Source organism: Oncorhynchus tshawytscha, linkage group LG11 (assembly GCF_018296145.1).
Source record: "Oncorhynchus tshawytscha isolate Ot180627B linkage group LG11, Otsh_v2.0, whole genome shotgun sequence".
Lineage (NCBI taxonomy): Eukaryota > Metazoa > Chordata > Actinopteri > Salmoniformes > Salmonidae > Oncorhynchus > Oncorhynchus tshawytscha.
In genome coordinates this window covers 9,005,602-9,024,230 of record NC_056439.1, presented here as the reverse complement: position 1 = coordinate 9,024,230, position 18,629 = coordinate 9,005,602, and the positions used below count along the sequence as shown (strand labels likewise).

The following is an 18,629-nucleotide window of genomic DNA, read 5'->3' as shown; positions in this document are numbered from 1 at the left end:
TGTATCCATCCCACCAGGCCCCAGAGGCAGAATGAAGGAACCGGCAGTCGTGGCCATGAATCTGGCTGGCTCAACGTCTCCCAGCCTCCAGCTCCTATCACTGAATCCCCCTCCCCTCTACCCCATAGAGGGGCTAACAACACCCGGCCCCAGGCCTTCGACCAGGCCTCCCAGGAGAGCTTCAGCAGCATGCCGGACCCGGCTGACCCCACCATCATCACCAAGGCCTTCAGGGCAGGACGTAAGGCCTCTGCCCAGGCAAGCCTGGCCTCCCGCGACAAGACGCCCAACTCCAAGAGGAGGACCCGGCTGGTCAAGGGATACCACAGGAACACTGGTACGACATGGGATACTGTGTAGGGACCTGTAATGATTTATATTGAGTGCTTTTTCTCTAGAACTTGACATTTCCTTCCTCTCCAGCAGCTCAGTTAGGAAGGCCGGGAGGTAACTCGCTCCAACCACAACCACCTGTTGATATATTTACAAGATCATAAGACTAGAGATTTGAAGACCTCTCAATATTTCGGAGACACAACTGAAACAGTATTGCTCAAGGCGACTTGGTCAACACTATCTATTCAAAAGACGAATGCACAAATAGGGTATTTTTTTTAAACATATGTGTAAATGTTTATTTTTGCATATCTCACACTTTCTCCCCTCTATTTGTTTTGTGTGTTTCTCTTTCCTTGCTTGTGTATCTCCAGGAGTGGAGAGTGACAGTGTGTCCAGCACGGCTGACTTTGTCCAGAAGAGGGTGCCGCAGCCCCATCGCCAGCGGGACCAGAACCAGAGCCTGCTAGACAAACTGACCCAGGAGAAACTGGACACCAAGACCAAGACGGGCAACAAGCCCAACGACCTCTCCTCCGGTACAAAACCTTGACCCGATCACACTACACCGTGTCCACGCACATCTTCAGTTTCATTATTATTGTTATGAGTTTAATTGGTTTTATGTCCTCACCTTTTTGTAACGTGACCACGTTTTACTTTTTTGTTTATTTATGTCGTTGCTTTTTTGATTTTCCTCACAGCCTATGCTTGGAGAACACCTTTCCTCTCTAACAGAATTGCATGCACTGAAGCGCAAGGTAAACTCACCCCTAGCACACAGCTAAGCACCAGCTAACACTGTCACTGATTTGAAGTTTGGGGTGTTTTTTTCCCCACAACTTTTGTGTAATATCGGTCATTCAAGCACCTCAGGCATGTTGTTACGAATCCCTTTTGGCCCGACAGTCTAGGGGGGATGGTAATGAGACCCGTAACATAACTCATGCAATTTATAATAGTGACAAAGTAAAAGTGAGAACGAAATAACCACGACGACTGAAATCTGTCAAACTCGGGGTTTATTGTAAAACACACGGTAATGGGGGGAGCAGGAAAAGGGGCTGAGCTGGACCCAAGGAAAGAAACAATAAGTATTCAAAAACACCCCTAAGCTAGACTAGCCTACTTTAACAACAGCTAACTAACTAACCAAAAATACAGTGGGTGGTCCACCCAGTTCTAACTAGTGTATTTAACAAAGTTTACCTACGGGTAGTGTATACCCATGGGCGACTTGTCTTGGTTCCCCCTTTTCCCACCAGCAAACAAACAAACACCATAACCAAAAACAATACTCACTGGTGAGGACAAAGTGATATGGAGGTGCTCAAACAAAAGATGGCTCAATACATAAAGAGAGTGACACAGAGAGATCTACAGACATGGCATTTACAGAGACATTGAGCTCCAGAGCAAACAACTGACAGGGTTTCTAAACCAAGGGAAAGGAACTGTGATTTGGTAGGAAACAGGAGGAGGTGTGTCTTCTGATTCATGATTGATTGGGGAGTGATGATTTTCACCTGTGAGGGGAGAAGGAGAGAAAAGAAACACTCTCACAGGATACACACAGGATACTTGTATCCGTAACACATGTAATAGTTAAACTTTTAACGGACTCAAACTAGATCCCAACCTTAGTGTAACCTTCGAGTCTCTCGCTTGATCTAATGGACTTGGCGAACAATTGAAAGAGAAAAGGGGATACCTAGTCCGTTGTCCAACTGAATGTATTCAACTGAAATGTGTCTTCTGCATTTAACCCAACCCCTCTGAATCAGAGTAATATGTTTGGCATTCTGATTGGCTTAAAAAAATTTTTTTTATGCAATTGCTTTATCTTTTACATTTAGGAATTTGTTAGAATGTGTTCCATTGTACAGTATCATTGCCTTTGATACATTACTCTTAGAGAACTACTAGGTGCGCAGGCTTTCCCTCCAACTCTACTTTAACACATCTGATTCAGCGAATCAAGGTCCTGATGAAGGTATGTTTCAGCAGAGTTGGAGCCAAAGACTCCACCGCCACCTGTGCAATACTGGATGGATATATATAGATATATCTCCCCAATAGACTGCCACATATGACTGCTTCTTATACTTGAGACAACATCTTCTTGAGTGTCTGTCTTGCATTTTAACACCTCCAGATGCCAGCAGTGACTTCTCCCTGTTCGAGGCCCTGAGGGAGACTATCTACTCGGAGGTGGCCACGCTCATTTCCCAGAACGAGTCGCGGCCCCACTTCCTCATCGAGCTCTTCCACGAGCTGCAGCTGCTCAACACGGACTACCTGCGCCAGAGGGCACTCTACACCCTACAGGTAAACACGTCCGAATGAGGATTTACTGCTGATCCTAGACCAGCACTCCTACTCTGAGACTGCAAATAGTATTTCATACAATCCATGGGTAAACCTCATAGGAATGGATTCAAGCCACAAGGAGCTGCTGATAAAGACTTGAGGTGCCAAAATGTTGTTGATAAATCCCGTAGGAGCATAGAAAAAAACACTGGATTCTTTCTTCTAAATGTACAGCTCATGATTGTAACCCTCTTCCTTGCTGTTGGATTCTCATGTTTAACCATGTCTTTTTGCTGTTGACCTCCAGGACATAGTGACCAGGCACCTGACGGAGAAGAGTGCGGCCGAGGACCAGGCCTCCACCCTGGGCCCTGTGGCCTGGGCAGCCGGCTCCCAGTCAGAGCTCACCCCCAGTGAAAGCCTGGCAACCAGCGACGGGGTGAGACAGACGGATTTACACACACACCTGCCTCTTCATTAAATCACTTGCCTGTCATATCTCTCACTCCCTCTTTTCTCTTCTCAAGCTTTCCCCATCTCTCGCTCTTTTCTCTAGCTCATGTCTCATTCCTGACACCTCTCACTTTCTCTCAACATCTCTCGCTCTTTCCAGCCATCCATCTTAAACACTGTCCATCTATTTTTATTTCACTCTCATCCATCTTAAACACTCCGTCCATCTCTTTTTCTCTCTCCCCCTACCTCCTTTGTTCCCCCCCTCGTCTTTGAAATCCAGTGCTCCAGTTGTCAGTAAGGCTGTGCCTTGAGGCCCATCCGTCACTCTGAGCGAAGCGTTGCGGTTGCTGCCTGCTGGACAGATTAGATGTGTGTGGTTGTGCAGGTCTTTGTTCTAGCACAGGTCCCCGGATGTTTTGCTAAATTATAACAATCCCTTTTGTCTTTGTAAATCACTCCTTTGTTCCCCAGTGATGGATGAGATGCCGGATTTTTTTTTTTTCCCCCCTATGTTTGGAGAAAAGGATACAAGGGCAGAAGCGCAGCCCATTGTTTTTAGTCTATTGCATCCCGAGATGGAACAGACGCAAAATCGGTCAAGGGAGTTTAGCAGAGCGGTCTCTGCAATGAATCAATGTTTTTCTTTTGTTCTCTCCCCTGTCTTCCTCATTTGAACAATGAATGATGAATGGGTTCTCGTTTAGGATTTTTTTTTTTTTCTAAATTGTGTTTGTTAGCCCCCAATGGGTGAGTGGTGTGTGACTGAATTCCCTTTTTACCTCTCTCTCAGGATGTGTCGGAGAAGAACATCCGGGTCATCAAGCATCATGTCCCGAGTAAGAGGCGGAACGACGCAGAATCGGTAGACAACGAGAGCACCCTGTCCACCACCTCCAACCTGGAGCCGTTCGCTAACGATGACTTGGGTATAATTTTTTAGTTGAGTTGAGTTTATTGTCCCGCGTTGCTCTTCTAATATCCTTCTCTTGTGTTCTCTCGCTCTCTCTCCCTCCCCTCTCCTGCCACTTGCAATGCTGTGCTGCCAGGTAACACAGTGATCCACTTAGACAAGGCTCTAGCCAGGATGAGAGAGTACGAGCGCATGAAGCTCAAGGCTGAGTTTAGCCCCAACACCACCGCTGCTACCGCCTCTGAGGCCTCTGCTAACTCTTCTGCTAGCGCTGCTCAGCTGCTGGAAGGTACACATCTCTCTCAACTTCTTTCTGTTCTACGTCTCTCTCTGGTAGAAATGCGTAACGCTTGCTCCCCAAAGCCATGTGCTTCGTCCCACTCGACGGTGTTGTGGTCGGCGGGTGTGAACACTCCCACACACGTGTTTCCAAGTGCAAAGCACTTTGGCTGTCTGCGGTCTCATGTAGAGTCCTTGAAGTGTGCAGTCGCGCCCTCACGCACTTAGTAAAGAAAAATGGGATGTGGCAATGGGGTGCTGAGCTGTTTTGATTTCTCTTGGTGCCAGCTTACAAAACACACCTCAGATGGGAGATAATAATACATCTCTGTGTGTGTGTGTAAAGGTGCGGGAGTCTGGTCAGGTGATGTCCACTGTCCCCAGATCGACACCCAGCAGCTGGACAGACAGATTAAGGCCATAATGACCGAAGTCATCCCCTTCCTCAAGGTAGGAACCCAGGACCCGCCTCAATACCCTATAGTGGTCTCCCTTTTGTCTCCTGTCCTTCATTTATACTAGGGGTGGTCAATCCTTATCCTGGAAAGCTACTGGTCTGGATGTGCCCAAGCCTAGCTCAGATAATCCCTACCATTGTGTAAGCAGTTGTCCTAATGCTTCAGCGTTGGCAGACACAATGTAAGTAACTTAATTTGTGTCCCTCTAATTGCCCTGAATGCCTCTGTTGATCCTACAGCTATTGTAGGCAGAAATCATGTACCTATGAACCAGTTATACTGTTAGCACTGAGACGGTGTGCCCTAGTAGGAATTCCACTGTGTGCAGCTCACCCTGCACTATCAGCTCAAACATAAATAACATGAGCATGTCTACTTATGCTAAGCTTCCCATTAAATCAATGAAAACAATCAAGCATTCCAGAGAAGTGCTAAAAATAGCCCACATTAACATATGTAGCCTAAGGAACGATATTCTATCTCTGAAACACACATTGATAACACCTTTGATACAGTGGCAACAATACATGGTTATAACATATACAGACATGCCAATGGTGGAAGTGTTGCTGTTTTATATTCAGAATTTATGAAATTGCTTATTCCAGTTACAAAAAAGCATGCACCCATTTTTAAGAAAATAACTAAAAAGTGTTAAATCCCCTTGGATTGATGAGGAATTGAAAAACGGTAGGGTTGAGAAGGATGAGGCAAAAGGAATGGCAAGTCTGGGTACTGAAAATTGAGAAATCATGTGACTAAACTGAGTAAAAAGAAGAAACTATAATATGAAACACAGATGAATGATAGTAAAAGGAAGAAACTATAATATGAGACACAGATGAATGATGGTAAAAAGAAGAAACTATAATATGAAACACAGATGAATGATAGTAAAAAGCTTTGGAGCACCTTAAATGAAATGTTGGGCAAAAAGGCAAACTCTGCTCCATTCATTGAAACAGATGGCTCATTTTTCACAAAACCCACTGTTATTGTCATTGTCATTGGCAAGATTAGCTAACTTAGGCATGATGTGCCAGCAACAAACGCTGACACAACACATTCAAGAGAAACTGATTTAAATGAGGAAAGACGAGCGTTGTAATTTTGAATTCCATAAAGTGGGTGTGGAAGAAGTTAAAAAATGATTGTCTATCAACAAGGACAAGCCACCAGGGTCTGACAACTTGGGAAATGACTGAGGATAATAGCAGACAATATTGCCACTCCTATTTGTCATATATTTTGTGTGTGTGCACGTTTGTTTTCACCTTTATTTAACCAGGTAGACCAGTTGAGAACAAGTTCTCATTTACAACTGCGACCCGGCCAAGATAAAGCAAAGCAGTGCAACAAAAACAAACGTACAGTCAATAACACAAAATAATTACAATTTAGCATTAACACTGGAGTGATATATGTGCAGATGATGATGTGCAAGTAGAGATACTGGGGTGCAAAATAGCAAAAAGATAAATAACAATATGGGGATGAGGTAGTTGGGTGTGCTGTGTACAGTGATTGGTAAGCTGCTCTGACAGCTGATGCTTAAAGTTAGAGAGGGAGATATAGGTCTCCAGCTAAAGTGATTTTTGCAATTCGTTTCAGTCATTGGCAGCAGAGAACTGGAAGGAAAGGCTGCCAAATGAGGTATTGGCTGGAGATCCCCTCACTAGCTTTAAGCACCACCTGTCAGAACAGCTCACAGATCACTGCACCTGTACATAGCCCATCCAACTATCTCATCCCCATACTCTATTATTTATTCATCTTGCTCCTTTGCACCCCAGTATCTCTACTTGCACATTCATCTTCTGCACATCTACCATTCCAGTGTTTAATTGCTATATTGTAATTACTTTTCCACCATAGCCTATTTTTTTGCCTTACCTCCCTTATCCTACCCCATTTCAACATACTGTATATAGACTTTTTCTACTGTATTATTGACTATGTTTTTTCCATGTGTAACTCTGTTGCATGTATTGAACTGCTTTGCTTTGTTGGCCAGGTCGCAGTTGCAAATGAGAACTTGTTCTCAACTAGCCTATCTGGTTAAATAAAGGTGAAATGAATAAATAAAAAGAGAGCAGCGCTTTATTATGGACTTCTCTTTGTCTTAACAACATGATCAACAAGGCAGGTCCTACAGGCAACAACTGTTGTGTGGTCAGGTGCCACAAAGAGGGACCTCAGAAATGTACAATTGGCTCAGAACAGGGCAGCACGGCTGGCTCTTAAATGTTCACAGAGAGAACATTAATAATATGCATGTATATCTCTCATGGCTCAAACTGGAGGAGAGGTTGACTTCGTAAGAAGTGTTGACATGCTGAATGCATAGAGGTGTCTGTTTTTAAACTACTAGCACACAGGTCGGACACCCATGCATACCCCACAAGACAAGCCACCAGAGGTCTCTTCACAATCCCCAAGTCAAGAACAGACTATGGGAGGCACACAGTACTATAGAGAGCCATGACTACATGGAACTCTAATCCACATCAGGTAACTGATGCAAGCAGTGGAATCGGATAAAAATATAAAAATACACCTGGAACAGCGGGGACTGAAGAGACACTCAGGAACAGACACTCATACGCACACACACACACACGCTAGCACACCCACTCTACACACACATACGTTATAATATTGTTGTATGGTGGTATTTTACATTTTGTATTGTAGTGGTGTAATAATGTTATGATGTACTGTTTTATCTTTGGTTTTATGTGTGATGTAAGTGCCTTTATGCGTTTGGACCCTGGGAAGAGTTGACAGCAGCTAATTTGGGATCCCTAATAAATACAAATGTGTAGACTCATGCTACATTTGGAGTGCGATAACATAAGAATATTGTGACTGACTTGAGCAATTTTACACTATTGGCAATGGAAAAGCCCTGGTTTTGACAAACAATTTGGCAAACTAGCATGATTTGAATCCAGACACAGTCAGGTACCCAGGCTAGCAATATAGGCAAAGAACTGAAAGAAGTTGTTTTTGTTCTTGTGGTCTGTCAGGAGCACATGGACGAGGTGTGTTCCTACCAGCTGCTGACGTCGGTACGGCACATGGTGCTCACCCTCACCCAGCAGAATGACGAGAGCAAGGAGTTTGTCCGCTTCTTCCACCGACAGCTGGGAGGCATACTGCAGGTATGATAAGCCTTATGATGATATAGCAAATTTAGAGGTTTTCCCCACTGTGACTCAAACCTCAGATTAGTCCGGTAACTGTTTTATTTTGGTGTAAGAGCTGAAAACGTCCACTCGAACAAGTTAACAAAGTGCAGACTAACATAAGAATTTATATCCAGAAATATTGGTTCAGCCATTTTAAAATTAGTATCAGCGAATATTTTTATAACTAAGCCAAGATAGACCACAGCCTGTTGTTTCCATGGGAACAAATGAGCTATAGTGGGCAGAACAAGCAAGGAGGGGGGGCAAGAGCCAAGCACGAGCTTGTGAATCTATTGATTCAGCCATTTTTTTAAATAAGTATGTGTGCAGCTTTCTTAGACAGATTTTCTCAACACCTATTCTATCTAGTACTGTTTTTAGCTTATCATTTTCAAAATGGAGTCCTAAGTTTCTCCCTCCCCCTCAGGACTCTCTGAGTAAGTTTGCAGGACGTACTCTAAAGGACTGTGGCGAGGACTTGCTTGTGGAGATCTCTGAGATCCTGTTTAACGAGCTGGCCTTCTTCAGACTGATGCAAGACCTGGACAGCAACCGCAGTAGTACTGCTACTATAGCTAACTCCCAGGCCATGCACAAGAACCACAAGAGACCTAATAATAACCAAGTCAAGCAGGAACACAGGAATAATGAGGTAGGTGGAGGGGATAGGGGTGTGGGTGAGTATTTTCATATTGGATTTGTGTGTGTGTGTGTCATTCAATCTAATACAAAATGAGTGAATACATTTCAAGACTGGTGAACATTTGACTACTTTCAGGAGAACAAGTCTCCGGAGGTCGAGAAGTCCTTTTCCCCAGCATATCTCGATGAAGACAAAGTGAGGACATCAACATTCAACATATGATTTTCTTGTGTGGTTTCAAGCCAGATGTCTCTTTAGACTACACTTAGTGTAGTCCAGGGGTCTCAAACTCAGAAAATGTTATTTTGTTGCTGTCGACGCTCCCGAACTGTCTAGCTTTCATTTCAGTGATTTATTAGCAAGCTGGACATTGTATGAATGTACGTCCATTATAATTTCTACAGTTTCAATTTGGTTTAGTCATTTTAGTGTGTGTATGTATGTACTCAGCAAAAAAAAAGAAATAGCCTCACTGTCAACTGTGTTTATTTTCAGCAAACTTAACGTGTAAATAGTTGTATGAATATAAGATTCAACAACTGAGACATAAACTGAACAAGTTCCACAGACGTGATTAACAGAAATTGAATAATGTGTCCCTGAACAAAGGGGGGGGGTGGGGTCAAAAGTTAGTCCGTATCTGGTGTGGCCACCAGCTGCATTAAGTAATGCAATGCATCTCCTCCTCGTGGACTGCACCAGATTTGCCAGTTCTTGCTGTGAAATGTTACCCCACTCTTCCACCAAGGCACCTGCAAGTTCCCTGACATTTCTGGGGTGAATGGCCCTGGCCCTAGCCCTCCGATCCAACAGGTCCCAGACGTGCTCAATGGGATTGAGATCCGGGCTCTTCGCTGGCCATGGCAGAACACTGACATTCCTGTCCTGCAGGAAATCACACACAGAATGGCTGGTGGCATTGTCATGCTGGAGGGTCATGTCAGGATGGGCCTGCAGGAAGGGTACCATATGAGGGAGGAGGATGTCTTCCCTGTAATGCACAGCATTGATTGCCTGCAATGACAAGAAGCTCAGTCTGATGATACTGTGACACACCACCCCAGACCATGACGGACCCTCCACATCCAAATCGATCCCGCTCCAGAGTACAGGCCTCAGTGTAACTCATTCCTTCGACGATAAACGCGAATCCGACCATCACCCCTGGTGAGAAAAAAACACAGCTAGTCAGTGAAGAGCACTTTTTGCCAGTCCTGTCTGGTCCTGCGACGGTGGGTTTGTGCCCATAGGTGACGTTGTTGCCGGTGATGTCTGAGGACCTGCCTTACAACAGGCCTACAAGCCCTGAGTCCAGCCTATTGCGGACAGTCTGAGCACTGATGGAGGGATTGTGCTTTCCTGGTGTAACTCGGGCAGTTGTTGCCATCCTGTACCTGTCCCGCAGGTGTGATGGTCAGATGTACCGATCCTGTGCAGGTGTTGTTACACGTGGTCTGCCACTGCGAGGACGATCAGCTGTCTGTCCTGTCTCCCTGTAGCGCTGTCTTAGGCATCTCACAGTACAGATATTGCAATTTATTGCCCTGGCCACATTTGCAGTCCTCATGCCTCCTTGCAGCATGCCTAAGGCACGTTCACGCAGATGAGCAGGGACCCTGGGCATCTTTCTTTTGGTGTTTTTTAGAGTCCGTAGAAAGGCCTCTTTAGGCCTCTTTCATTTCTGTGACCTTAATTGCCTACCGTCTGTAAGCTGTTAGTTTCTTAACAACCGTTCCACTGGTGCATGTTCATTAATTGTGTGTGGTTCATTGAACAAGCATGGGAAACAGTGTTTTTAACTTCATTGTAAAGGGTTATTTGGATTTTTATTAATTATCTTTGAAAGACATGGTCCTGAAAAAGGGACATTAATTTTTTGCCGGGTTTATATATTTATTTATTTTGACACCCCTGGTGTAGTCTAAAGGTTGGGATTAAGGCGTGTAAATGTTTTAACTTTTTACATCTCACTCTGTGTGCCAGGATGAAGATGAGACTGAGCAGAACGAGACCGAGAGGGGGCAGCACGGAGGAGAGGGGAAAGACAGCAGGAGCAGCGAGGCCTCTGAGATGGAGGGAGAGGGACTGCTTCACTCTATTAGTGAGTGAACACAATGCGAGGTGCCTCAATTAGCCTAAAAGCTACTCTGTAAAGTGAGTTAGTTCAACCACGGACAACCTTGCTAGTGACCGTAGCTACTAGAGGAAGCTTGTGATCGAGTGTTCTGCAGGTTCACAATGGAGGATTTGTTGTGAATCTTTATGGTCACGTCATTACAACTGTCGCCAACCTATTTCCAACAAAGTAAACTCCTACTACGATTATGACGAGTACCACACCTTTGACTTGTTCTCCTAGTGCTAACCCTTCGTTGTTTTGTGTTCTTTGCCAGGTCTGTCCAAGGCAGAGACCCAGGCCCTGACTAACTACGGCAGTGGGGAGGATGAGAACGAGGTGGAGATGGAGGAGTTTGAAGCTGAGCCCCAGGACGTCCAGACCTCCCTGCAGGTTAGCAATGATGGTGGAGAGCAACGGGTTAGGACACACACACTCAGTACGCACACTTCCGTTAGACTGTCTAGTTACCATCTTCTCCTGTATTTCAGGTAGCAGCAAATGAAGCCCCATCAAATGGAAACCGAGAGATGAAGTCTGACCAAGAAAGCTCTGAGAGTAACGATGGTAAGAACGCTCACGGTTGTTTTTCTGTCTCTTGGCTTTTAGGCAGCCAAAATAGTACCTGTTTTTCATCTACTTTTTGCTGTGTACATAGTCCACATTTTTGTAAATGGTTGCCAGATGTTTTCATTATAGCAATTTTTGGTCTGATGGATGCCTGTGTTTTCAGCCCCTCTGATTCTCTATTTCCTGTCTCTCCCTCCTTTTTCCTTCTCTCTATCCCTCCTTTTTTCCTTCTCTCTATCCTAAACTTCTCTGCTTGCTTATCGCCCCCACCCCTAGTCAAGAGCAGTAAGTCCGAGTCCATCGATGTGGTGGACTCCCCAGAGGAAGAGCGTGAGGGTGTTGAGCATGGGAGGCCGGAGGGGGAGAGCCAGGGAGGTGCAGTCTCAGCCACCACCAACAACCAGGAGGGCTCCCACGGCTCAAACAGCAGCGGCAGCCCTGACACAGAGTCACCTGTCATGCTCAACATAGATGTAACACCACTACATAGACCTATGATCCTTTTTAAACTACAACATTCTTTAATAGTTTAAATGTGTATTCCAATGTCTTTATTACTTCTCCAAACCCTTTATAATGTATATGCTTTCATTTAATTCATGCAGGAGGTGGGATCAGGAAACATGAGCCAAAAGTCCGACGAGGAAGACTTTGTGAAAGTGGAGGATTTACCCATGCAGCTGAGTGTCATATGTGAGGTGGGATGAGCCAGAATGACTCCATTTCCCCTGTTATCAATACGTTCACTTACTTTTTTCCCCATCTTCTTACAAACTGTCTGATCATTGGTCTTGTGAAATCTAGTAATGTTCTCTCTCTCTGTGTGTGTGTGTGTGTGTGTGTGTGTGTGTGTGTGTGTGTGTGTGTGTGTGTGTGTGTGTGATGAACAGGAGGCGCTCCAGAAGAGGGTAGTTGAGGAACAGCAGAATAATAATCTGTCTGTTGAGATCCTCAATGGGAACACTGACACTAGTGGACTCGTGGGCAATGGACACACGCTCAAAGAACCAGGTAGGTACATACAATATCTAGTGACATGATTCACTGTCTGGCACAGTTTTCAAAATTGTTTCATGAAACTGGTAGAGCGCAACTTCACAGAATGTCCAGGGAAATAAATGTATGTTGCAGAACCGATATTAGTCTGCCGTGTAGACATGTAAATGTTGGCTATGTACTATTGTATCCATCTGTGTTTGCGATATCTCTAGGAAGACAATGATTCGTCTACTTTTTTTCTCATCTTTCTTACAGAAATGATAGGTGCACAAAGTGCATAAAAAGACCGTCTTGTACAAACGTTGTCGAATGAACCACTACAGAATAATCCTAAAGATGTTCAGACTCCTATTGGTACTTAATGATTGGATGGTCGCAAGGGTTGGCGAGACAATGTTGTGCCAGTGACTAAGCTTAGCTCGAAACCGTTAAAAACAACTACAACTGTAATGTAATCAACACTGTTTTGTTTTGTTCTACTCCTGAGGCTGTATCTATTAAGCACATCAGAGTAGGAGTGCTGAAGATCTAAGATCAGTTTGGTATTTTTGATCATCATACATACTGATTGTTTGGACAAGACCTGATCCTAGATCAGTACCCGTTCTGAGACACTTGATACATACAGCCCGATTACTGAATGTGTTCTTTGATTTGGGGATTTAGGGTGGGGTCTCTCTCGCACTCTGCTGCTGTGTTACGTATAAAGTTTTACAAGCCTCGTTTGAATCCTCTAGTCTAGCAAGCTTGTTGAAAATTGCCTTAGTTCTGTTTTCTGCGGATATGGGATCAGTTTGGAATCGGTTTGTCATTTTGAATAATTTTATTTGTTCATCTTCTTGGCCTTGTCTTATTCTCTCTCGCTCCCATGCTTCTCAAGCATCTGACCTTTTTGAACTCTTAACTACAACACTAATGAACTACAAGTACGACTTCAAACTTGATTCAGGCTGCTTGCGAGTCATTTCCTCACCTTTGGCTGAAAAGACTACATTGACACCTAACATCTTTTCCCTTATGTCATGGGGGTGTCGTCACCTTTTACTGCACTCTTAATGTTACCTTCCTTTTTGTTTTCTCTGGGCAGTTTTCCATGTAATTAAAGATTAAAACTACATACAGTAGTTAAGAATAAAATGATGGAACTTTTCAAAACGGTGGCTTGTCTTTGTGTTTAACAAGTGTAGTTTACTGGAAGGCTGTAGACATAAGACCTAAAATCAGATTACTTGAATGCAAAAGATGTAAACTGATTGATCAATGCTTTCATGAGCCCAGTTTATACCTGGTGCTGACATGTGTCCTGGGCACTTTCTCAATTGTGTAAAAATCTGTCCTCTACTGTGTAAATAGATTTGGTAAATGGAGGCGTTTCCTCACCAATCATCCCCTACCAGCGGTAGAAAGGCTCTATCGTTAATATAAATTACAGGCTAATTCACACTTTGTTCCAAATGAACATGTATGGCAAAATGTTTTCAAAATATTGAGTTGCCATTTAACCCTTTACACTTGTGAGAATTGGCCTATTGAAATGTTTCACATGCATGAACATGGTAATTGAAAGGGAACTGTGTGGAAATTATTAGACCAAAGGGAGTACACAAGTTCAACTGAATGCAAATTTTACACATGATTTGCATTTGAGCTTTGTGTAGATTCTGGTAATAAAAATAAACTCCAGATACATCCAGTAACAAGACTATTGGGAAGTGTGGGGTAGGTGCAACAAGACATGTTACACTTTCACAAGGCAATTCAGACATTGTAATTTTGCTGCGCATAGAAAGGATTCAGCAGCAAAACAAATTCAAATGGGCTCAATTTTTTTTCAGAAAAACCAAGGGTATGACATCTTAACTGTACATCAAACCGTGATCATAAACATGAGTTTTATGATTTGGAAATGTACAGTGCACATTTGGACTCCCAGGTGTTTGGGTTGCTTGTATGACATCAAAGTGGTATTAATTATAATCCCCTGTCATCTTTAAAAATACATAGTCCTCTTAATTTACAGCATTTCTCACTCAGACAAAGTTGCCCAATTACTGGGAAGGCAACTTTGTTGCGTAATGCTCAAGTTCAGAGAACGTGATCTCTGACATGTTCAGCCCACTGTTCCAATTTTGGTGCTTAACAGTGCCCAAATCTGCCATTTTCAACCCATGTATGAGTGTTAAGGGTTAAGCAATGTTGAGGCAATATTTCGATTGGAGCCTTTAGTTACAGCGCAAAGACTTGAAATATGTATAACAGGATTCTCCAGTTGTTTCTGAATCAGTTAAGCCCATCTCGCCACCACCGTTCTGTTAGAAACCCATTTGGAGGCTTCACCAGGGCATACAGGGGTTGGGGCAGTCACGGATGTAGGATTCCAGTTTGCCCTTGTTCACGTCCATCAACGTGGTGTATGTGGTCAACTGCAATGACAAGTCAGCATTTCTCAAAAGACCGCCCGAGTGACTAACAGGACACTTGCATTAGACAGATTTATTGAATCGATAAATGCCTTGAATGGTTCATAATGATAAAACAGTAAATAAGGGCTCACCTTGTTCAAGACTGGTTTTGTCGACAGCACATCGTACACGGTCTTCAGTGAGATGTTCTGAGGAGAAAGGATAGGGGAAAAGAATCTTACCACTTTGTTTAGCACAAAGATACCTTTGAATTTGTACAGGAAATTGAAACAAACATCCAGAAATATTAAATTAAGGAGCAGAGCCAAATTATAGTTGACTTTGTATTCAGCCATGGAATGGTTGTCTGCCCAACTACATCTATATGGCTTATCTGTGGTTGTAGTACTCACTGCCTGTGTGGTCTGGTTCATACACTTCATGGCTGGAGTCCTGCGGTTGTCCAAGAACAGAGGCTCCTTCCAGTGATCGTAGTTGGTTTCCAGAACGTACCAGCGGTCCAGCTTCAGCTCAATCCTTCACAACAGGAGTACAGTGTTTAGGAATGTGATGCTTCCTGATTTAAATCAGGAATATCTAGGCCTCCTGCGTTGCGTAGTGCTAGAAGTGTCACTACAGATCCGGGTTCGATGCCGGCCGCGACCAGGAAACATGAGGCGGCGCACAATTAGCCCAGCGTTGTCTAGATTTGGCCGGCTGGGATGTCCTTGTCCCATCGTACTCTAGTGGTGGCTGGGCGCCAGCTGTACAGTGTTTCCTCCTACACATTGGTGCAGCTGGCTTCCGGGTTAAGTGAGCAGTGTGTCAAGAAGAAGTGCGGCTTGGCATGGTTGTGTTTTGGAGGACGCATGGCTATCGACCGTCGCCGAGTCCGTACGGGAGTTGCATTGATAGGACAAGACTAACTACCAATTTAACGTAAAGTAGATTTGTTTTACCCATTTCGTGACATGTATCCTTATGTAATAGAAATGTACCTGTTGGCTAGACATTTCAGATTTCCCTGTTTTTGTAGTCTGGATCACATCCCTGAATGTTAAACCATATGATTTGTATGACCAGTGTGATGCAAGGTGATCTTGTTCCACCCCAGCACCTTTTCAAATCAGGCATGCTAGTGCTGAGCTGGAACAGAACCCTGCACAGCTAGTATTTCTCCGTAACACAAGTTAGAGACCCCTGCTGCACTAGTAGTGTGTTTAGTATTTAATTTCAGTAGTTGAAATTGGATAGTAATGTTTTAGCCACTCACTCCCAGATGTCGAGGCTGAGGACTCTGGAGCGGGTGATGACACAGCCCTGGCCCGTCTGGTTCCCTCCCAGGATGAAGTAGGCCGGGGCCAGCAGCTTGGTCTGGGCCAGGAGGTTCTTTGCCTCCTCGTAGCTGGACACACACAGGGTTAAAGAAAGGGTGTGTTTTCACGAGACGAAAGAAATGTCTGTTTCATAATGCTGGTCTTGAATGTGCTCAGGTTTTCCTCCATAATACAGCACTCATTAAAGCAAGAATGTGTATTATTGCCTTCAATAACAAAACATGTCAACTGTAGTTAAATGACAGTCATTTGATACTTCTATGAAAGTAGAAAGATACCTGGTAGCATTCTCTAAGACAGAGCGAGTGAGGAAGCTCATCCACATCCCATCTCTATTCCCCAGGATCCACTCCACGATCCCTGAGAGAACAGACACACTTAATAGTCCCCCCTCCGCATTCATAACAGGTCTATAAATGTACTGATTTGAGAGACCAGGAGAGTTGGGTAGCTCACCGATGTATCCTCCATCAAGGCTGAAGCGTTCATTCATGGTCAGAGTGAAAGCATGCTTCAAAGAAAATGAGAAATGTTTTAGTCAAATTACACTTTCACAACTAACATGATGCTAAAAATGATGTCACGTTCAAAAGGGATTTGTTTTTCCCATTTGAAAATGTTGCCTGCTGAATGCAGCCCAGAGCTCACCGGTTTGATACCAGTCAACATGCCCACGTAGCCGGCGAAGTTAGTGGACTTGAAGACTGTCTTGTTGCCTCTCTGGAAGTCAATGTTGACCACCAGAGGTTTGAGTTTCTCTGTTATCAACCAGGACCTGTTCTTCATGTCCCAACTGGTAGAGAAAGAAACAAGGGGGTTTATTTTCAGTAAAGAATTAAAGGTGTAGCAACTGGAAAAATGTTTACAGAAAACCAGCAAAAGTAATTAAAAATTGGTTAAAAGGTATTGTTCACCCAAATTGACTGACTAGTAATTTGGGTTTGTAATAGCTAGTGTCCTATTAACACAATGGAGCACAAAGCAATGCATGGTAGGACCCTTGATATCCCTTTGTCACTAAACCGTAGCAGTGACATTCTTACCCCATGAATAGTCCAAAGTCCATATTCCGCCCATGGATAAGGTTACCTATGACAATGCAAGGAGAGAAACCAAAATGCTGTGTGTGCATGAACATTTCAAGCATCACGTCCTACCATGATGACATGTACATAACTAAAGTATTGATTCAAATAACATGAGCTACTTACCATTTGAGTCCTCTGCCACTAGAGAAGTGCACACCGTAAAGATCTCATAGAAGATGTTGTAGAGGACAACCTCGCCTGGAGTGAAACCAAGTGTAATAGAATAGAGGGAGGTGAGAAACTAGAAACTGAATGATAGTGCCGTTGCGGTCAGGGGTTGGAATAAGCAATTGTGGGTTACTGTATATTACCAAGGGGAACACCCGAGGCAGTCGCAACTCCTTTTATTTCCTCATTGAATGGGTAGGGTAGGGTATTCACTATCAAAGGCTGCAGAACACAAAAGACCATTAGTAATGGATTAGAAACGGTTACATTATCAAATTAAATCATCACTGAAATTATTTTATGAGATGAGGTGTAATAGTTTCCCAGTGAAATGATCAAACGCTCTCACCAAGTCCTTGTCGACCAAATCTATCAGTTTCCCACTAGGAACAAATGCGTTGGCCAAATCCTTGATAGCCTGGATCATGTTGACCAACTGAAGAAAACCAGACAAATAGTGAATAAGAAAATAGTACGAGAGTTGATCCTACAGTAAATACATTTACATAATTGATACGAACAAGACATGTTAAACTCTCACCTCAGCTTTCTTGTCAGTGATGATTAGCTTCCATCTTTCGCTGGGGGGCAAATCCAGGTCTATTGTGTACCAGGTGACAGGCCCTTTGAATCTGATCAAAATCGTGACATGAGAGATGTTAGATGGATGCATAATGACATTGACGTCACTTTACTATCCCCTGCAAGTGGTATTACACAATAGTGTCATGTGAGATTCATTTTAAGGCTACAGTAGTCACTACAGTAGTCAAAAGTTGCCCCAGTCTAATGACAATGGACAGAGGCAGGTAGCTAATGACTAAATGCACCTGGTTATACACAATACAAACACTTCTTGTTAACCTGGCATAAGTGTGCCGCTTCACGCATGAGCCATGAACTGGGACCGGCCGGGTATTACAAAACTTATGCAAGTTGTTTAGATGTTATGGACATTTGACAGCACCTTGGACAACTAGCTAACTTAGCTAGCATACTGTGACAAACTAATGGCAAATACTTACGTTGGACCTTTGGGAGGGTACATGCCCGTCTGGCATTCTTCGGTATACTGTTAAGAGGGCAAAAGAAACCAAAGCTTTCAGGTGAAAATGCACTTTCTAGCTAGAACTCAGACTAACTAATATTTGGCAGACAGTTTACGATTACAGAATATTCATTATTTGGATCACTTACCGGTGGCACAAATTGTGCCGATACTGCAGATAAGGACACCAAAAGAAGACCACACAACCTATCCATCTTGTGTCCCGTTGTTTGTGTGTAAAGCTTCTTCTGATTTTTGGTCAGCTTCAAAATACGGAAGTGTATTATTTCCTCGTGATTTGAGAGGGAGCGTACCATT

General features: G+C 43.7%; 2 protein-coding genes across 9 annotated transcripts in view; one reads left to right on the top strand and one right to left on the bottom strand.

The window, feature by feature from the left end:
- LOC112261391 (pericentriolar material 1 protein) overlaps window positions 1–13,423 on the top strand; it is a 38,715-nt gene extending 25,292 nt beyond the window's left edge. For 6 of the 8 annotated variants that reach the window (XM_024436681.2, XM_024436678.2, XM_024436677.2 and 3 more), the window contains exons 23-40: window positions 18–337; window positions 711–875; window positions 1,041–1,097; window positions 2,492–2,664; window positions 2,954–3,085; window positions 3,893–4,028; window positions 4,149–4,301; window positions 4,638–4,741; window positions 7,779–7,913; window positions 8,368–8,592; window positions 8,719–8,778; window positions 10,567–10,684; window positions 10,977–11,092; window positions 11,191–11,266; window positions 11,546–11,742; window positions 11,875–11,967; window positions 12,160–12,280; window positions 12,524–13,423. In XM_024436681.2, coding sequence (XP_024292449.2) covers window positions 18–337; window positions 711–875; window positions 1,041–1,097; window positions 2,492–2,664; window positions 2,954–3,085; window positions 3,893–4,028; window positions 4,149–4,301; window positions 4,638–4,741; window positions 7,779–7,913; window positions 8,368–8,592; window positions 8,719–8,778; window positions 10,567–10,684; window positions 10,977–11,092; window positions 11,191–11,266; window positions 11,546–11,742; window positions 11,875–11,967; window positions 12,160–12,280; window positions 12,524–12,549 — 2,407 coding nt within the window. In that variant the 3' untranslated portion in view covers window positions 12,550–13,423. The remainder of the gene's footprint in view (window positions 1–17; window positions 338–710; window positions 876–1,040; window positions 1,098–2,491; window positions 2,665–2,953; window positions 3,086–3,892; window positions 4,029–4,148; window positions 4,302–4,637; window positions 4,742–7,778; window positions 7,914–8,367; window positions 8,593–8,718; window positions 8,779–10,566; window positions 10,685–10,976; window positions 11,093–11,190; window positions 11,267–11,545; window positions 11,743–11,874; window positions 11,968–12,159; window positions 12,281–12,523) is intronic. The other 2 variants (XM_024436679.2, XM_024436680.2) reach the window with 2 other exon arrangements.
- A 5-nt stretch (window positions 13,424–13,428) lies between these two features.
- Window positions 13,429–18,611, bottom strand: LOC112261393 (acid ceramidase). Its single transcript, XM_024436682.2, has 14 exons — window positions 18,461–18,611; window positions 18,289–18,335; window positions 17,805–17,895; window positions 17,613–17,699; window positions 17,407–17,485; window positions 17,219–17,293; window positions 17,051–17,096; window positions 16,656–16,800; window positions 16,464–16,518; window positions 16,286–16,367; window positions 15,944–16,075; window positions 15,084–15,207; window positions 14,823–14,879; window positions 13,429–14,691 (listed from the first exon to the last, which is right to left on the bottom strand). Exons 1-14 carry the CDS (start codon window positions 18,524–18,526, stop codon window positions 14,602–14,604), a joined length of 1,176 nt encoding a protein of 391 aa, XP_024292450.1. The 5' UTR covers window positions 18,527–18,611; the 3' UTR covers window positions 13,429–14,601.
- Between the last annotated feature and the right edge of the window lie 18 nt (window positions 18,612–18,629).

Excerpts from the sequence above, each read along its gene's own strand:
- LOC112261393 (XM_024436682.2), bottom strand. The coding sequence starts at position 18,526 with ATGGATAGGTTGTGTGGTCTTCTTTTGGTGTCCTTATCTGCAGTATCG. Across the intron at positions 18,336-18,460 it reads CGGCACAATTTGTGCCACCG|TATACCGAAGAATGCCAGAC; the intron begins GTAAGTGATCCA and ends CCCTCTTAACAG. Across the intron at positions 17,896-18,288 it reads TACCCTCCCAAAGGTCCAAC|ATTCAAAGGGCCTGTCACCT; the intron begins GTAAGTATTTGC and ends GATTTTGATCAG.